General features: G+C 42.5%; 1 protein-coding gene across 1 annotated transcript in view; it reads left to right on the top strand.

Annotated features, from left to right (window-relative positions):
- Positions 1-13,798, top strand: part of LOC124545783 — a 121,138-nt gene extending 107,340 nt beyond the window's left edge. The window contains exons 3-4 of the mRNA XM_047124729.1: positions 87-391; positions 10,117-13,798. Of these exons, the coding sequence (XP_046980685.1) occupies positions 87-391; positions 10,117-13,533 (3,722 nt within the window). The 3' untranslated portion in view covers positions 13,534-13,798. The remainder of the gene's footprint in view (positions 1-86; positions 392-10,116) is intronic.
- The last annotated feature ends 5,098 nt before the right edge of the window (positions 13,799-18,896 follow it).

The raw sequence follows: 18,896 nt of genomic DNA, 5'->3' as shown, positions 1-18,896 counted from the left end.
GTGGGTGTTCCGCGATGTCGTATGTACTTATATTCACCTGGAGCACATTGCACACAGAGCAGCCACGTTGTCTGTTATGTACACAGGGCCGCACACGCACGCTCACGCACACGGGCTGTTGGCGAGTGCTCTGGTGCTGCCCGGTGCGACGCCGATCTCTTACGGCTCCGGGATGCCGCTGATAATGGGCGGCATCAGGACGCGTCCCGGAGGCAGCCACAAAGTGCACGCTGGTGTCACCGAGCAGGGCGAATCGGAGAACCTGCTCGTCAAGCTCACCATGTCATCGGCACTGCGGGATAACCTTGTCACCGTATTCGGCTACCTGCTCTACCAGACGCGCTGGCCCAAGCAGCGAGACCACTACACATCCTTCCTCCTGGTCTTCCAGGTGAGCCGTTATTGACCGCACTTAAATTTGAAGAAGGAAATCTGAAGAAGCAATTACCAAAATACTTTGTAAACAATGTCGCTGCCCCACACCCTATGGTCGTCTACAAAAGATCCCTGTCAGTTTCAGTCGGCTTGGGACTCCTACATCAGCCATGGCATTCAAAACACCTCCTAGCTTCTCGGAATGTACAAATACAAGTCCCGTAGTTTCAAGGGAATCTCATACAATTCCTGCAAAATAGTGACACGCTCAAGTAATGGTGATTAAGGTGGATAGCGATCACGCACTCTTCTCTCCAAAGTAGACCACAATGGTCGAATAGCATTAGTATCTCTTGACTGTAACATGTTGTTTTGTAGGGCGGATAACCACAGCCAAACATCGACATTTTTCCAAAGAAAATTCCGCACTGGCTGTATCAATGATGTTTATTAAATCTGGGACCGATTTCGCACCTGTTATCGGTGCATCCTCAGGCAATAAACGCTATTTATATCATGGTAACGTTGAACATTGCCCTGCAGCCACTCCCCACCATACGCGTCCAATATACCTTCATCTGGTGAATGCGGTAGTTAAAATTTAAAAATCATTTTTTCAATTTTTTAAATGTTGGGAGCGGCTTTTTTACCACTACCATCATTTAAAAAATTTAAAAACAATTATGATTAAATTTTAACTACTGCTTTTACCGGATGACGGTATATTGGACGTGAATGGTGGGGAGTGGCTACAGGGCAATGTTCAATGTTACCACGTTATAAATAGCGTTTATTGCCTGAGGATGCACCGATAAGTGGTGCGAAACCGGTCACAGATTTAATAAACGTTATTGATACAGCCAGTGCGGAATTTTCTTTGGAAAAAATCTATTGACTGTGGTGACCAGGGAATACGTGACACTTCATCGTTGTGCATACAAAACCAATCCTAGACGATGCGAGCTGTGTGAAAAGTGACCCTTTCGTCTGGAAACACAGCATCAATGTTGGGGAACAAACATTGTACTATGGGATGGGTGTAAACAGCCAAAGTGTCGTATAATCCTTGGGAATACTTAGACAATGAAGAGTAACCCTGGGTCCTGCAGAGTACTGCAATAAGGCTGCCCAAACAATCAATGAATGCTGCCATGTTTCACACTCGGGACATAAAATGGGCCAGAATTTCAAAACAGAGCGAAACAGGACTCATTCGACTAAATGAGAGTCTTCCACTGCTCCACAGTCCATCACCACGTTTTCCTGTTACGGGGATTTGCATAACTGAAGAACGGTTTTGGAATTGCAGCTCGCCCTGCAATTCTCTGCTTATGGCGCTGCCTTTGCGTTGCTTTGGTGCCGACAGGGTTCGCAAGTGCGACATTCATTTCTGCAACAACTTTTTCAGCTGCTGTGCTCTTAGTTTTCGTCATCACTCGTGTCATCTGTGTTTTGGATGCGGCATGATGTTCACCTACAGAATTACCGGTGACTGGCGAGGACGTTATCCGACTTACCTTGCGTAAGTTATTTGGACATATCCAAATCCACTCTCTGTTATTCCACAGTACATACATTTTTTTAACTTTTATTCCGTATCAGGAAACCGACTCAATTCCATGACTCTGGAACTCGGTAGTTTCATTTGTGGCAAGGTTCAGGTGACGTTATTAGTGGATAACCCATCAAAACACCGGCTTCCACTAAATGAAACCGTCTGCCTCTTCTTTTCATAACTGCAATTATCACTTCGTATCCCTCAACTACTTCTGACATGACTTCTTATACACAGACGATTTTACTATGTTTTCAAAAAATCTGTATGAATGCGTAACGCACCGAGGAACATAGCAGAATGAACGTTTTGGTGGTTAAGGAGGCCTAAAGTTGCAATGGCGTACTGATACCTTAATCTTGGAAGACGACAGACTGACAGGCCAGCGTTATTCTGACATTATACTCCTTCCCCATGTGCGTCATTTCATGGGTGCATTCGGTCTTGACTTCATTTTTGTGGATGACAATCTGCGACCGCTTTGAACAGCCCAGGTGCAACAGTTCTTGGAAATATATGGTATTCGAAGAACAGATGGGCCTTTCTATTCCTCCGACTTGAATTCGATAGAGCACGTGTGGGATCCGTTGAAGAGAATTACTGCAGCACGTCCACTTGCAGGGACGACCATCCCTCAGTTGTCAGTCGTTCAGTCGTGCTGGTGGAGGAATGGATTGCTATACCACAAGAACTTCTTACCAACCTTGTGGCCAGCCTGGGGGCACGTTTCAGAATACGCATTGCCATCCATGGTGCTTACATACCATATTAAGAACCATGTGCCGCCTCTCGTAGTGCCCCGTGGACTACAACGAAACACGATGACTTCAGTGAAAATACTGTATTTTAAAAAAAAAATTCATTTCTATTCGTCTTAATTTCGGATTTCTTTCACTCACCTTCGGTCTGTACCGTATCAGTTCTTTCTATGTGTGGTACAAATTTGATTGAGCTGTGTTACTTGGGTATGACACATCAAATGAAAGTTACTTTCGTCCTTAAACGTGCTATGTTGCTACTTCGTGGGGGGGGGGGGGGGGATTTCAGGGTGTGAGGGTGTGCAAAGACTTCAGACACGTACTCGCAAACAGACAAACAAACATAATAATTGGTTAACTTTTTTTCGAGGTGATAGTTTGTAGCTACCCCTCATCCGTTCGAACACAGTACACACAGGCCTTAATGTGGTCAGGTTAAATATGTACAAATCTTTAGAGTGCGCAGTCTATACTTCTGTAGGAAGATATCTGCACATGGAACACTGTGGGGCATTGTTTCTACACGCGAAACGTACGGTAGGATGATGTAAGCTTTAATATACCAACAGTGACCTAATTGGAGATGGAGCACAGGCTGGCATGAACTGATAGCTTAGTCCCAGTATCCCCGTATGTGAGTCCAAAGTCTTGGCTGCTGCATCACCTGGCTCTGTAGAAGACGCATGAATGAGCAACAGGCTGCAAACTACCGAACCAGGTGACCCCTTATACGGTGGTACACCATACTGTCATTGTCTTGCAACTTTTATGTTGAGGAAGAAATGATAGAAATGAAAAGATTCAAAACAACAACAAAATGGCAATAGTACATACAACAAACATATTAAAATTGGTCTATAGGGTGACACATTGGAAATTCTGAAACCTGTCATGGTGGATTTTTGGTCTAAAAGGAATGTAGATATGAAAATTATGGGATACAAGGGTTTCTGCTGGCCCTGCCTGTGGGTTTTATGCAATCTGCAACACCTTCAAAAACCATGTGTGAGAATTTCATATCCTCTCACTTGCTATGCACAAGCTATTAATCCAGCAGAACAAATGAACAGGACTTGTATGTAGAAAATGTAATCTAGTTAAAGTTTGTACTGTGATGCGTTTTCACTGGAGGCCACATTTTTCGAGTCATTCAGGAATCACACATTTGAAGGTCACTTCTTTATTATGTTCAATAATTTGAGAACTGTGGCCTATAGTGAAAAAGTATTCCAATACCACACTAAATTTCCTGAACAAAGTTACTGTTCATTTTCTCCGTGAGACTAATAGTTTGTCGTACTTGAAGGCGTTTCAGGTTGCATAAACCCATAGGTAGTGCCAGCTGAGTCACCCCATATAATGAGAAGAGATGGAGGATAAAATTTTCACAACCATAACAATTACGAATTAAAAAAACACTTGCCACTACAGTGTGATAATAAGATATGGAATGGGGAAACAAGAACCAAAGTGGTGCCAACAAATATTACTGATGGTTCAAATGGCTCTGAGCACTACGGGACTCAACAGCTGTCATCAGTCCCCTAGAACGTAGAACTACTTAAACCTAACTAACCTAAGGACATCACACACATCCATGCCCGAGGCAGGTTTCGAACCTGCGACCGTAGCGATCGCGCGGTTCACACAGAAGCGTCTAGAACCGCTCGGCCACACCGGCCGGCAAATATTACTGAATAGCATAGCTAAAATATATGGAAACCACATTGTGGAACTTTCATACAATGAAACGGAAATTCCAGCAGTAAACCACTTCAACGTTTTCAGTGAACTTCAATGATCTGATTTTGTCCAGAGGTCGCAAGTAAGGCATTTCTAGACCATAATATTCACTGTTGTTCTCTATAGATCACAGGCTTGGAGTGCAGGAAGGTAAGGCGTAATGGATTCAATACTTCGTGAGTAATGGTCCATAACACCATCTACATTGCAATTAAAGAGAGACACGCATGAGCAGATTTCCTTATTTTGATAATGGTACTTTTCAAAGCATTTAGGTAGCATTTTTGGACAAACTCTTGAAGCTTAAACCTTGACACTTGAAAGGACGTTGTCACTTTTCCGCCTGTCCATAAGACAGCCTACATTGCAATTACGGAGGGATATGCATGAGCAGATTCCCTTATTTTTCTCAAGGTATCTAGGTAACATTTTTGGACAAACTATTTAAGCTTAAACCTTGACACTTGAAAGGACATTGTCATTTTTCCGCCTGTTCGTTGTTCCGCTGTCTTTAAACCAGCTCCTTCGATGCCTACGACAATAGTATGCGAACATTCTTCTTAAGTTACTTGAAATAATGGATGACTACAAATACACTAACTCCCCACAGGAATTCGAATGAAAAATGCAACACAAAATGACCTTGACTTTGTGTAGTTCACAGTACATGCACGCTCGAGCAACTTAAACAAATGCGTAAATGCACTGCGCAAGCTACGGCCTCATCGAATCGTGTTTAGTAGCAGGTTGAGTGCGCAAGCGTTTAAAAACAGCCACCGAAGTAGAGAACAGAACACGATGAGAATTAGAAAGCAGAGTGTAGAATTCAGGTTGCAGAACGCGAATTCGTCCTAAAAGGATGCCGTACAGTAGTCTAACTTCGGCATCCTATTACCTGATTGGTTGTCATGGGTCAAAACTCTTCGAGCGACCAAGACATAGTTCACCAAACCACGCAGAGACATCGTACGCTAGCAGACGATGTTCGCTTGGAACTGAGACTCTCCGGGGACAAGTGCTGAATTACCCGTGACGTAAAGCAACGGTCACGCGAAAGCAGTAGTGTTCCAAACTGTCCGAATCACAAAGACAGAATCCTGCTACAGCGATTTCAGGAACTTGCAAGTGAATTCACGTTGATTTCATGGCTTGTAAATTCTGATATGAACCATCTGGAACACAGCTGGAATGCTGTCGGTATTTGTGTGTCGAGTGGATGGGAATATCGTGCCACACACATCCGGAAACCTATTAATATTTTCCGGAACCATGCCACGCAAACCGCTGCTGTACTGGAGTTCCAAAGGTGGACCAACACGCTTTTGAGCAGTTGGTGATAATTTTTTGCCTCTTCAGCATGAAGCATAGAGTGTGCATGGAGTCATAAGCATGAAAACTTACACTTACTCAAAAGAGGTCATCGCACTTAAAGGGCAATGTACTTTAAATGTGTGAATATCTATCAAAATAATCATGTAATCATGTGCATTTTAAACGACATACAACGAACCCTTAGACTTCTGATCGTATTTCGCTTTTATCTACCCTCAAGGAAAGCTTATCCTGTGGGTCCTTTGGAATGCACACCTTATACAGAGTCATCCCGTGATGATGTTACAAACGTTCAGGGATGACAGAGAAGGGATATGCATCAATTTGAGGTAGGGGATCCTGGTCCGGAAACGACGAAGTCGCAAATTTTAAGCAAAAGCATTCTGATACTTCTGACCGTGGAACACATTCACTGCTATTGTTGTTGCTAAGATTGTAGAAGAAAAGTACCTAGTAAACACGCCCGTAAAATGCATACCGTAAGAGCTACAGACACTCTCTCAGTAGAAGAGATGTGTTTCACAGCAGATAAGATGAAAAAGTGCCCGGAACTCATAAAGTATGCATTTTAGAACTCATATTTACTGGATTTTTTCCCTTGTTTTGGTCCACACTACCTCTTCTACAAATATGGGAACCGAAGGTTACACAGATAATATGTGAAGTAGACCTAGGCAGCTGCAGCCAGACAGCTGTAAACGATAGGGTGTCAAGTGGTTGCCCACATGCAGGCTCCTAGGACGACTCCACAGGTTATCCCTGTACAGGTATACTTTTATAATTCTCAATTAAAGTGGACAGAGACCACCGAGGGTGCTGCCGAGCTGTGCGGAGGGGAGGGTCTTAGAGGAACTGTTTGCCGTTTTACTCGCAAATGTGTCAATGTCGTCCTCCACCCCCCTCGTGATCATGCCACAGGAGGGTAGTGGTTCCAACTTGTGCACGAGAGCAAAAATTGCGGCCACGTTACGCTCCATTAGGGTTTGTTCAGGTTCAATGTGAATGCAAGGACACAATCTCAGAGGAGAGTTATAGCGTCCGAGGTACGAGCAGTGTCAAAGGCTGTCACGATACTTGTCCTGTTGCTCATCGCACTGTGGATTGTTGTCTTTGAAAGCGCAGTGGCCTGAAGGAATGTGGTCGTTTCATTGACGCTCTTTATGCCACGTATTCAGGCTTTCCCTGTCGATTCGGAGCGGCGGATTGTCTGAAATGTTTCACTCAGCCACCCTTAACAAAAATGCGTGATTTTAACGGTGTGCGTCGTGGTTCTAACCTCCATCGTTCAGGCTTCAAAATAAGGTCGAAATGTGGGTAAGAGGGTTTGTGGCGACCTTCCCGTTGCGTGACACGTGCACGGTGGTGCTGGCCAAAATTGTGATGAAGCGTGGTACCAAAGTGAAATCATTAACCCATCTTACACGTCACATGATATTCCGAGATTTAGCTTCTTTTTTCTTTCGCATGTGTCGACACCTTGCTGTTTGAAGCGCCGTCGAGCCCGAGGGCGATGTCATAGGTCGCCACACTAATGAACCCTTACAGAGGAAAGTTGTAGGCACTCTGCTCAGATTTCAAACGTCCGTGTCGTAATGGGAAAGCACTATTGGGTTAGGAAAAGTTATCATTCAATTGTGTAGAACAGTGTAATGTGTACGAAACCACCATAAACATATATTGCCTAAATAATCACTTTGTGTCTGTGCCGACATTAAAGTGTAGATTTATTTAAAATTTTGTTGGTTTGGACCGCAGATACATATCCTGCCCGACGTGGTCCGAGTTCTAGCATTGGAGAACTAGGCTTCTGAAGTGTCATGGAAAGCTGCGTTGGCTGTAGGAGTATGAGCCTCTGAAATAACACCCAAAGTCCTCCCGAACTGCATGTCGCATGTGACACCGAGACCGACACCAGTTATGTCTCATGCCCTCACTCTATGACGCACTGCAGGGAGATATACAGGGTGAGTCACCTAACATTACCGCTGGATATATTTCGTAAACCACATCAAATACTAACGAATCGATTCCACAGACCGAACGTGAGGAGAGGGGCTAGTGTAATTGGTTAATACAAACCATAAAAAAATGCACGGAAATATGTCTTTTAACACAAACCTATGATTTTTTAAATGGAACCCCGTTAGTTTTGTTAGCACATCTGAACATATAAACAAATACGTAATCAGTGCCGTTTGTTGCATTGTAAAATGTTAGTTACATCCAGAGATATTGTAACCTAAAGTTGACGTTTGAATACCACTCCTCCGCTGTTCGATCGTGTGTATCGGAGAGCACCGAATTACGTAGGGATCCAAAGGGAACGGTGATGGACCTTAGGTACAGAAGAGATTGGAACAGCACATTACGTCCACATGCTAACACCTTTTTATTGGTCTTTTTCATAGACGCACATGCGCATTACCATGACGGGTGAGGTACACGTACACACGTGGTTTCCGTTTTCAATTACGGAGTGGAATAGAGTGTGTGTTGACATGTCAGGCCAATAGATGTTCAATGTGGTGGCCAGCATTTGCTGCACTCAATTGCAATTTCTGGCGTAAGGAATGTCGTACACGCCGCAGAACATATGGTGTAATGTCGCCGCACGCTGCCACAATACGTTGTTTTAGGGGTTTTAGGCATATCACGGTACACATTCTCCTTTAACGTACCCCACAGTAAGACGTCCAGAGGTGTAAGATCAGGAGAACGGGCTGGCCAATTTATGCGTCCTCCACGTCCTATGAAATCACGTGTATACGTAACCTCACCCCTCATGGTAATGTACATGTGCGTCAGTGAAAAAGACCAATAAAAAGGTGTTAGCATGTGGACGTAATGTGCTGTTCCAGTCTCTTCTGTACCTAAGGTCCATCACCGTTCCCTTTGGATCCCTACGTAATTCGGTGCTCTCCGATACACATGATCGAACAGCGGAGGAGTGGTTCCCAAGCGTCAACTTTAGGTTACAATATCTCCGGATGTAATTAAAATTTTACAATACAACAAACGGCACTGAATACGCATTTGTTTATATGTTCAGATGTGCTAACAAAACTAATGTGGTTCCATTTCAAAAAACGTAGGTTTGTGTTAAAAAACATACTTCCGTGCATTTTTGCATGGTTTGTATTAAACAATTACACTAGCCCCTCTCCTCACGTTCGGTCTGTGGAATCGGTTGGTCAGTATTTGATGTGGTTTACGAAATATATCCAGCGGTAACGTTAGGTGACTCACCCTGTATACCGAAGACACAGGAAAAGAACCGGCTAATTGGTAACTCTAGTGCATCTTGGCTCTAAGCACTATGGAACTTGAACATCTGAGGTCATCAGTCCCCTAGACTTAGAAATACTTAAACCTAACTAACCTAAGGACATCACACACGTCCATGCCCGAGGCAGGATTCTAACCTGCGACCGCAGCAGACTCGTGGTTCCGGACTGAAGTGCCTAGAATCGCTCGACCACAGCGGCCGGTGTAGTGCATCGTCTCTATCTTAATTACCCATCACATATTTTTGAGGATAGTTTGTCCGCCTGATAGAAACCGAACCGTTTACCTCTGAGTCGAATTATGGAGGTTGATAAGAAAGGAAATACAACTTTGTAACAAAGTAAAATGTATGTACATATCCGTAGCATATTAATTTTATAGAGCGAGGTGGAGCAGTGGCTAGCACATTGGACTAGCGTTCGGGAGGACGACGGTTGAAACCCGAATTCGGCCATTATCCTGATTTAGGTTTTCCGTTACTTCCCCAAGCCGCTCCAGGCAAATGCCGGTAGGGCTCCGTTGGACGAGGACAGCCAGTTTCCGTACCTATCCTTGAATCAATCCGTGATTCTGATCCATCTCTAATAACCTCAACGTCGACGGGACATTAAACCTTAATCTTCTTTTCTTTCTTCTCTTGTTAATTTGTCGTAAGTTAAAGATCTCGTTGCGATTATAGATTTGTCATACAAGCACAAAACAATAGTGAAGAACGTTAATTCTGTCCTTATCAGGAAAGGGAATAATGTTAGAGGTTAGCGTTCCACCACCATCGAAGCCTTAAGAGATCGAATACAAGCTGTGATGTACAAAGGCTAGGAAATAAATCATCGACTTGTTTCGAAAACAGGGAGAACCAATATTAGGAAAACAGTATGGGGATTTCAACCTTGTTCATAACAAATTTGAGATGCCCGAGAACTGGAACAAAGCCTGCTTTTTTGTTGAAAAGTTAGTATCCAAACAGTAACTCCCCATTACACCATCTTGACCGGTGACTTGGACGAAATTTTGTGTTTGACCGCAGCAATATAGTCGAGTTGTAACGGAATATTTTGTCTTCTGCAGGCTGTTCGTCTTCGACACATTTCGACCTTGGATCTGCTGCCAGTGCTGAAGAAGGCGTCAGCAGAACGCCCGTCTTCACAGATGCTGCTGATACTGCGTCACATGCGGAAGTCGTCTCCGCGCTATCTGACCGGCGCCGTCGACGAAGTGATCGCCTCCGTGTCTGCTAGCAAGGACGTCATCGACGATATCATCCAACCGCGTGGCGGACCGCTGGTGGTAGACTTCCTTGCCGGCATTGAGAGCAAGTACCTCGCAGCCGGAGAAAGGCCCATCTCGTTTGGCAAGACACGCATCGACTCGTCCGTCGTGTCGCTGATGGGCTCCACGTTTGGTCAGATCTATTCTGCCCTGGCTGACGGCACTTTACCTTTGACGCAGCCGCTGTTCGCTGCGCTCCTTCTGCACCTCCCACGCGATTTTCTGAATCCACAAGCAGACGAGTTCATGCGCATGCTTGTCGACCTATTGCGACTCGAGACATTAGAGAACTGGTCCAATGTTATAGGCAAAATTCGCCAGAAAGACAAACAGAAACCGTTCGTACTCGCTCGTTTTGTTCTCAAAACGATTGCGAAAGACTCGAAAACGAGCGAAAGGGTCAGAGAGGCAACTCTAGTCGTTTTGCATCATGTGAAGGAACCAGAAATTACTTTCTCACTTCCTCACTACAGTGTTCTCTCTCCCATTGTAAGTAAGCCTAACATCGACTTGGTGAGCCTGCTGCAAACAATCACTTATCCTGAATACCCGGAGGACGTCGTCGATGTGAAGAATCGCATTGTCTACTACGTGCAACACGGCTACCTAAACCTAGACCTGATTACGAAGGGCTTTATGAGATACGACCACGTAAGACCTCTGGACTTGATCATTGCTTTACTTACCCGAATAACTACCAACATGCCTAAACTTCCTGCAGAGATAATTAAATCTGTGGAGTCACTTACGGTACATTTAAAGTTCAAGGAACTGGGCTGTAGTATGGCGTCACATCTTCCCGAGAACTTTATTGATTTGCCTTCTTTAACTCATTCGTTTCTGAGCCCATCGTTGCCGTTGATCGTCCAACAAACAGCTGAGAAAGCGCTCAAAGTAATTTTCCAGGAATTTCCGGAGGACATGAATAAGTTGCTGCCTAGCATCCCTGTGGAAATGTGTATCAGGCCAAGAATGTGCCTCCATACCATCATGACGAAGGCTATTGAATCGAATGTATTTAAAACAAAAGTCCTCTTTTCAACAGCAGATGAATTCCTTCGAACAATTGAAAACTTAACAGATGTCAAATATCCTACACCAACTAAGAGTGGTGAAAGCAATTTTCCTACCAGCCCTACACCAAGTGCTGCAAGTCCAGTACCTCAAAACTCAAATCTGGTTACAACTATTACGAACCTCAACAGTACAAGTACCCCACAGAGAGAGGTTTCTAGGCTTATAAAAGGAACATCGTCTAGGGACGGGTCAACAGCAGTGACTGCACCTTCAGCTACAAAAAGTTTTCCCCCGAGCTCGATACCGCATCCAGCAGTTGTTACAGGATCAGCTATTACGAAGCCATCAAACAACGGAAGTGATAATGCAAAGTCATATACTCCACCTGTTTCACCAATAACTACACCATCGCCTAGTAGCTTGTTACTACCACCTGTTTCAGAAACAGAATTACCAAAAATTGAAAAGGGTCCTCATGGAAAACCTGTTTTTCCAAAAGGAACAAACGGGAAGCCTACATTTCACACATCCCCACAGGGACGACCAGTACTCATTACAGGCTCAGATGGTAAACCTATCTTTCCAACTGGGCCTGACGGGAATCCTATTCATCCCGCTGCACCTAATGGCCAACCTTTATTTGTCAAAGGCTTGGATGGGAAGACTGTTATTCCTTTTACATCTGACGGGAAACCAATATATCCTGAAACACCAGAGGGAAAGCCAATTGTGCCGACTGCAGCTGATGGTAATCCTGTATTTCCTACTAACTCGAACGGAGCGCCAATACTCCCTGTCCGCCATGACGGTAAGCCCATTTTTCCTGTAGACGCTGATGGTATGCCCATTGCCCCTAAAGGATCTGATGGTCGACCCGTTTTCACTGTGGGGCTAGATGGTAGATTAATATTTCCAACTGGACAAGACAAACTGCCAAAAATACCTTTGGGGATAGACGGAAATCCAATATTTGTCCTTGGCCCTCAACCTCTGCTTGCAGTAGTGCTGAGTCCAGATGGAAAACCTTACTCTACTGGCATACCAGGAACGATCTACAATGGTATGTCATATATACACCACAATGATATAATTAAAGGAAATACAACAGTGAAGGTGATGGGGGAAGTTGCACCTACTGCCCTTCCAAAGCCAGGTTCATCTAAGAAAATTCCTGAACCGAAGACCGCTCCAACACTGGAAAACGTTTTGACCGATGCTGATATCCAAAAAGCAATCTCCCAGATTCCGAAAGACGTACCGTTACCCTCGCCTAGCCCGGTTGACGAACAATTGCCCATATTACCTGGTAACAGTCTTGACTACCTGTTACCACCTACTCTTCCTGGAAGCCCAGAAGATCTCCGTTTGCGCCCTTTGAGAATTCTGCTATCGATGCCAAAACTTACTGCTCATCTTATTACAGCAATCAATATTGGGGCTTTCAAAACTAGAGGAGATCTGCTACGAGCAGTTCTCATGTATCTCGTCAAGATGGAAGAAGTGAAGAGAATACAGCTGCTTTTAGAAGACCTACAGTTCTACTTGAAGCGCCTACAGGGCGAAGATGGCCAAGCACCTAAGCTGCTGGTGAACTGGGAAGGACTCATAAGTGCGTTACCTATTCCTTCATCCAGTGAAGAAGCGAAACACTTCCAAATTATTAAGGCCTTCCTCGAACCGATGCTGTCCCACAAACTGGGATCCGGATTCGACCCAATGAAGTATAAACTGAAGGGTACGCTACTGAAACAACTTTTCGAATTCAGTTTATCCCAGAAGTTTGTTTCACAGACTCCCGGATTGCGTGAAGCAATAGAGTTCTACATCAGCAGGATTATGATGCACGGCTATGGGGCACAACCAGTAGAGTACATTATCCTCAAGCAGACATTAGTGTCGAAGACGGTGAACCTGAACTCCCTATTCAAAGCCTTGGACACTAGTAAGTTCGATTCCCGAGGAAAAAAGGCGTATAAGAATATGTTCAAGTTCTTCACTACAGAGTTTGACGTCAAGAAGCACTTCACGGGATTCGATTTCACTCGGTACAACAAAAAAGGGCTCTGGCTGAAGAAGTTCCTCGAATTCTTGTCACGCAGCGTAATGATTCCTGCAGAGCGTCGAACCGACTTTAAATACCTGATCTCATACGTAATCATGGATGGCGAGGGTGACAAGTCTGTAGAGTACGTCGAATAACATCCACATTGGGAAATCTGGCGGGAATGCTCGTCCGAACAGCAGTTTCCTCTATCGTCACAAAGCAGTCTCAGACTTAAAAGCGATATTTCTTGGAATTTATTTTTGTGTAAAACGTCAGAGACAGATGTAGTAAGGAGCGAAAATTGTATTACTTGTTGATAGTGTAAATAAAAGATATTCTTTTAAATTTTTCTGTGATAATAATTTAGTAAACAGCGACAGTTACCACTTTACGTTGTAGCTATATCGACGCAAATTTGGTTCACATCATTATAGAGATTTCGAATTTTTTCCCAAATACAATAATTCATAAATAAGTAACCTGTTGTATTTTATGAATACTAAGCCGATTTCAAATTCCCTCAATGCAACTGTATGAAACATGCTACTTAATACAAAACATGCAGTTGCTTATGACTTCGTCGCAAGATTATTTCATAGATCGTCTATCACACTATAATGATGATAAGTCTGAGTGATGGAGTTATTCATCAGATCTAGTGATCCATCAAGCCCTCACAAAGTAAACTCCACGGAACATAATACCCACTGAGAAAAACTACAGAAATTATAAATATAGCAGCACATTATTTCGTTATTGCGTAATGGTTACGAAAAAAGTCAGTGAACGTAAGTAAAAGATGAATAACACTAGGTAGTCTTGAAAGAGGATGAGAATTAGTGGATAGTGTAATCAAACTTTTTAAAAGCTGTGAACATTTTCGAAGAATCCGCACGCGATATTATTCACAGTGTTCTCGATAGACACCTTAGACATATCAAGAAACGGATATCACAGTCTGCTCCCATTTGGTGGTTTTGAAATCCCAGCTAATACAATTAAAATGAAAAGTTCAAAAATAAAAGCAATGTTATCTTGGCGTTAGTTACGTACCGAAACATGTTGGACAGTATAGATTGAAAATAAGTCAATGTAAGCAACCCTTAAGATACTAATAGAACAGTAGATGCAAACAAAATTACCTAGAGGGCTCTTCAGGAAATGCGGAGAAAAATTTATGGTTTAAGTACGGTAATGCGGAAAGTTGATGAATGCATCGAAACTGCTGAACAAGAGAAATGGAACATAAAAAGTATCCATGATTCTTCATTTAGTACTTATCACTATTCCTTGGCAAAACTTTCTGCAAATGATGATAAATTTTGTATTTATAGGCGTCCAAAGAATCGAAACATGTGCTAATGAGGACAATAACCATCTCCTCCTGAACTAGAACGTGATCCAATACCACGCTACCTTGAGGCCTCTAAACTTTTTCCCGTTGTAACTGACGTCTACTAGCTCTATTTATCCTGTTAAACAGCTAATACTCTTGCTGATTACATTATCCCTATCTCTTCCTCTTATGTTTTCTGTTCCCTCTGAACTGATTTTTCTTTAGCTATTTCTTCTGTTAATATCTCACAATTATTGTATGTTCCTTTAGAGAGCAATTTATTCCTTCTACAGCTTTTATTTCTTAGGTGCTGCTGTCTTGTCTACATCATAACTCTAATTTGACAGGAATATTACAAAGGGTGAGGCGGCCAAGAGAGGCCACCACTAATATATTCAGAATCATAAATACATCGAGGTGTCCTGTTTGTCAATTTACAGTCGACAATACGGCGAAATTTCCGAAGTTTGCAAGCAATTTTTATATTTTATAGTCGTACTGTTACGACACCGACTCGTTTTTCTTTTTTCTTTTTTTTTAATGGAACTAGCATTTAAAAGACGCTACTAGTAGAACTTTAGTGACATATCATGTATGAGACTTGATCAAATACTTTAAGGATAACAGTACCGTAAGCCACTGTTATGCCATCAGGAGAAGAAGTTCCACAAATTCCTGCCCTGTTACAACACATGGAAGCAAAGAGGTAACTCAGGTATGGTTCGTGTGTTTACCTGTGAGCTTGAAGCCCATCAGTCTGTGTTCTGCTGCAATAGCCATCAGATAATTTGCTCATAAAGCTATTAAGACTTTTACAATTCACATGACAGTCGAAAAAGTGAATTCCGTTTACAGCGAATGTCGCCAAGCTTTTACAGCAGCGGTGCGGTTGTATGTTGAAGAGTATTCAGATAGAAACTAGTGCTCACGATCTGCCGTTGCAAACATTATAAAAAAAAGAAGATATAGAAACTGGATGTGTGGAGGAGAAAATACGCCGAGAGAATGAGGAGTAACCGATGAAATAAAAGATACTAACATTTTAGCATCAGTAACACATGATGAAAAAGTCACTGAGAGGCATCTAGAAAGTGTCACGGGAACACTACATTACATTGCATTTTATCCTCGTGACATTTCGCTCCTAGAACCTCATGGCGAAGAGTTCCAAAATTAGTTGCTATTCTCCGAACGTTGTAAAAGGAAAGTATAAAGTTATGTGGCACATCTATACAAAATTTAGGTTGAGGAAGAAGCATCGTTTCCAAACCACGAGCAAGTGAGTCTTCGCAATATCCAATAATTGTCAGTTGAAAAATCTAGCCTGACTCAAAGAAGTGGACAAAGTAACGTTCTTGGGCTATCAACGTTTAGTTCATGTTTTTCAAGACCCGCATCATTGGTCCCCATTTCATTGATGGGAGTCTAAATACATTCAGATATCTCGAGCTTCTAAGATATGCCACTGCCGTAGTTATTGGAAGACATCCCACTGGACATAAGGCAGTATGTGTGTTATGAACACGACGGGCGTCCCTCCCATTCCACACATATGATGCTAGACCCTCGTAACAGAACATTTGGAGAGCAGTGGAACGTTCGCTCTGGAAACGCAAAGTTATCAGCACACTCATTAATCTTAGCACTTTTATACTTTTATCGATGTTGCGATAAAAACCAAGAAGTCGTTTAGGAACCACCAACGACCCCACAAGGCCTGCGATGTCTTATAACATAGGCCTGTGCACCCGTTAACGCCAGGTGAAATTAAAAGTGCAGTATTGATTCTCCAAAGAGACTTTGTAGTATGTGGCAATACACAAGGTCAACGTCTTGTGCAGTTGGTATGGCAGCTGTGATAATAAGCACACGAACCGTATATCAGAGATGTCTTTATTTACATTTGGTATAATAGAGCAGGTATGTGTGAAACATCTTCTCATGACGGTGGAATGTGGTCAGGGGCGCTATTACCTTGATACTATTTGATCAAGTCCCACACATGTTATGTCACTTAAGTTCTCTTGGAAACATCTTTCAAATGTCACAGAGGAAAGTTTATAGCTCCACTCAGGAAAAAAGCAAAGTCGGTGACGTAATTCGGCTACTGTAAACGATAAAAATTACTTGCAACAGTCAGGAAATTCACCATATTGTCCGCTATAACTATGCGAAAACCTCAAATCAATATATTTATTCATTCTCGAATTATTTGAGGTGGTTTGTCTTAGCTGCCTCAGCCTGCACAACGGGGAAAAAATACTTATGAAAATTACAGCAAATCTTACAGAAAAAAACCTAATCATTATTAAGATTTAACAACTTTTATTATAAACATATATATTCAGATGTGTTACTCATTTAAATTTTTACTTGCCGAATACACTGTGTGCAAATATTTATACATATAAAACATAAACAAATTAATTAAAATAGTATGAAATTTGATTTTTATATATTTTGAAGTGAATGAATTGAATCGAATGGATTCTCTTTCGGTCTTAATTTACAACTCTTGTACACTTTAAGTCAGTAGTAGTGTGAACTTACGTCGATTTTTGCGTTCTCTACGCAGTAGAGATTTCCGTAAGTTAGTTATACATATTTCTTCTTCTGCCGTAAGTACTTCTCATTTTTGACCTTGAATAGACTGCTGATTTTTATCGGTCTTCCTCTTCAGATGCAGGCAGCTACAGTGACATGACGTTAGCATAATGCGCGGAAGAAATAAAAGACTTTGGTGATTTTGCACTAAAAAAAACTCTCACACTTCATACTTTCATAAAAATTATTATTTAGATAACACAATATCTACTACACACTTCTCATAAGAATACGTCTTCTCCCTACGAGAACTAAAGACAGGGTCTTCAAAAAAATTGGACAAAATTTCCATCATTTGTCATTCGCCTTCCGGCCTTTGCCGACCCTTACAGTGGCCGCGCTAGTGTTTATTGTAATTGGTTTTTAGCTTTTATCGTAGGGTGACGGGCCATTTACTTATGTATCTATACAACTGTTCGATGACATACACAGCCTGAAAATATTATGTTTGTTGTTGCGGTTTTCAGTCCTGAGACTGGTTTGATGCAGCCCTCCATGCTACTCTATCCTGTGCAAGCTTCTTCATCTCCCAGTACTTACTGCAGCCTACATCCTTCTGAATCTGCTTGGTGTATTCATCTCTTGGTCTCCCTTCACGATTTTTAGCCCCCACGCTGCCCTCCAGTACTAAATTGGTGATCGCTTGATGCCTCAGAACATGTCCTACCAACCGATCCCTTCTTCTGGTCAAGTTGTGCCACAAACTCGTCTTCTCCCCAATTCTATTCAATACCTCCTCATTAGTTACGTGATCTACCCATCTAATCTTCAGCATTCTTCTGTAGCATCACATTTCGGAAGCATCTATTCTCTTTTTGTCCAAACTATTTATCGTCCACGTTTCACTTCCATACATGGCCACACTCCATACAAATACTTTCAACGACTTCCTGACATGTAAATCTATGCTCGATGTTAACAAATTTCTCTTCTTCAGAAACGCTTTCCTTGCCATTGCCAGTCTACATTTTATAGCCTCTCTACTTCGACCATCATCAGTTATTTTGCTCCCCAAATAGCAAAACTACTTTACTACTTTAAGTATCTCATTTCCTAATCTAATTCCCTCAGCATCACCCGACTTAATTCGACAACATTCCATTATCCTCGTTTTGCTTTTGTTGATGTTCATCTTACACCCTCCTTTCAAGACACTGTCCCTTCCGTTCAACTGCTCTTCCAAATCCTTTGCTTTCTCTGACAGAATTACAATGTCATCGGCGAACCTCAAAGTTTTTATTTCTTCTCCATGGCTTTTAATACCTACTCCGAACTTTTCTTTTGTTTCCTTTACTGCTTGCTCAATATACAGATTGAATAGCATCGTGGAGAGGCTACAACCCTGTCACTCCCTTCCCAACCACTACTTCCCTTTCATGTCCCTCGACTCTTATAACTGCCATCTGGTTTCTGTACAAATCGTAAATAGCCTTCCGCTCCCTGAATTTTACCCCTGCCACTTTCAGAATTTGAAGGAGAGTATTACAGTTAACATTGTCAAAAGCTTTCTCTAAATCTACAAATGCTAGAAACGTAGGTTTGCCTTTCCTTAATCTTTCTTCTAAGATAAGTCGTAAG

Source organism: Schistocerca americana, chromosome 8 (genome assembly GCF_021461395.2).
Source record: "Schistocerca americana isolate TAMUIC-IGC-003095 chromosome 8, iqSchAmer2.1, whole genome shotgun sequence".
In the NCBI taxonomy this organism is placed as follows: Eukaryota; Metazoa; Arthropoda; class Insecta; order Orthoptera; family Acrididae; genus Schistocerca; species Schistocerca americana.
This window is presented reverse-complemented; position numbering and strand designations above follow the sequence as displayed.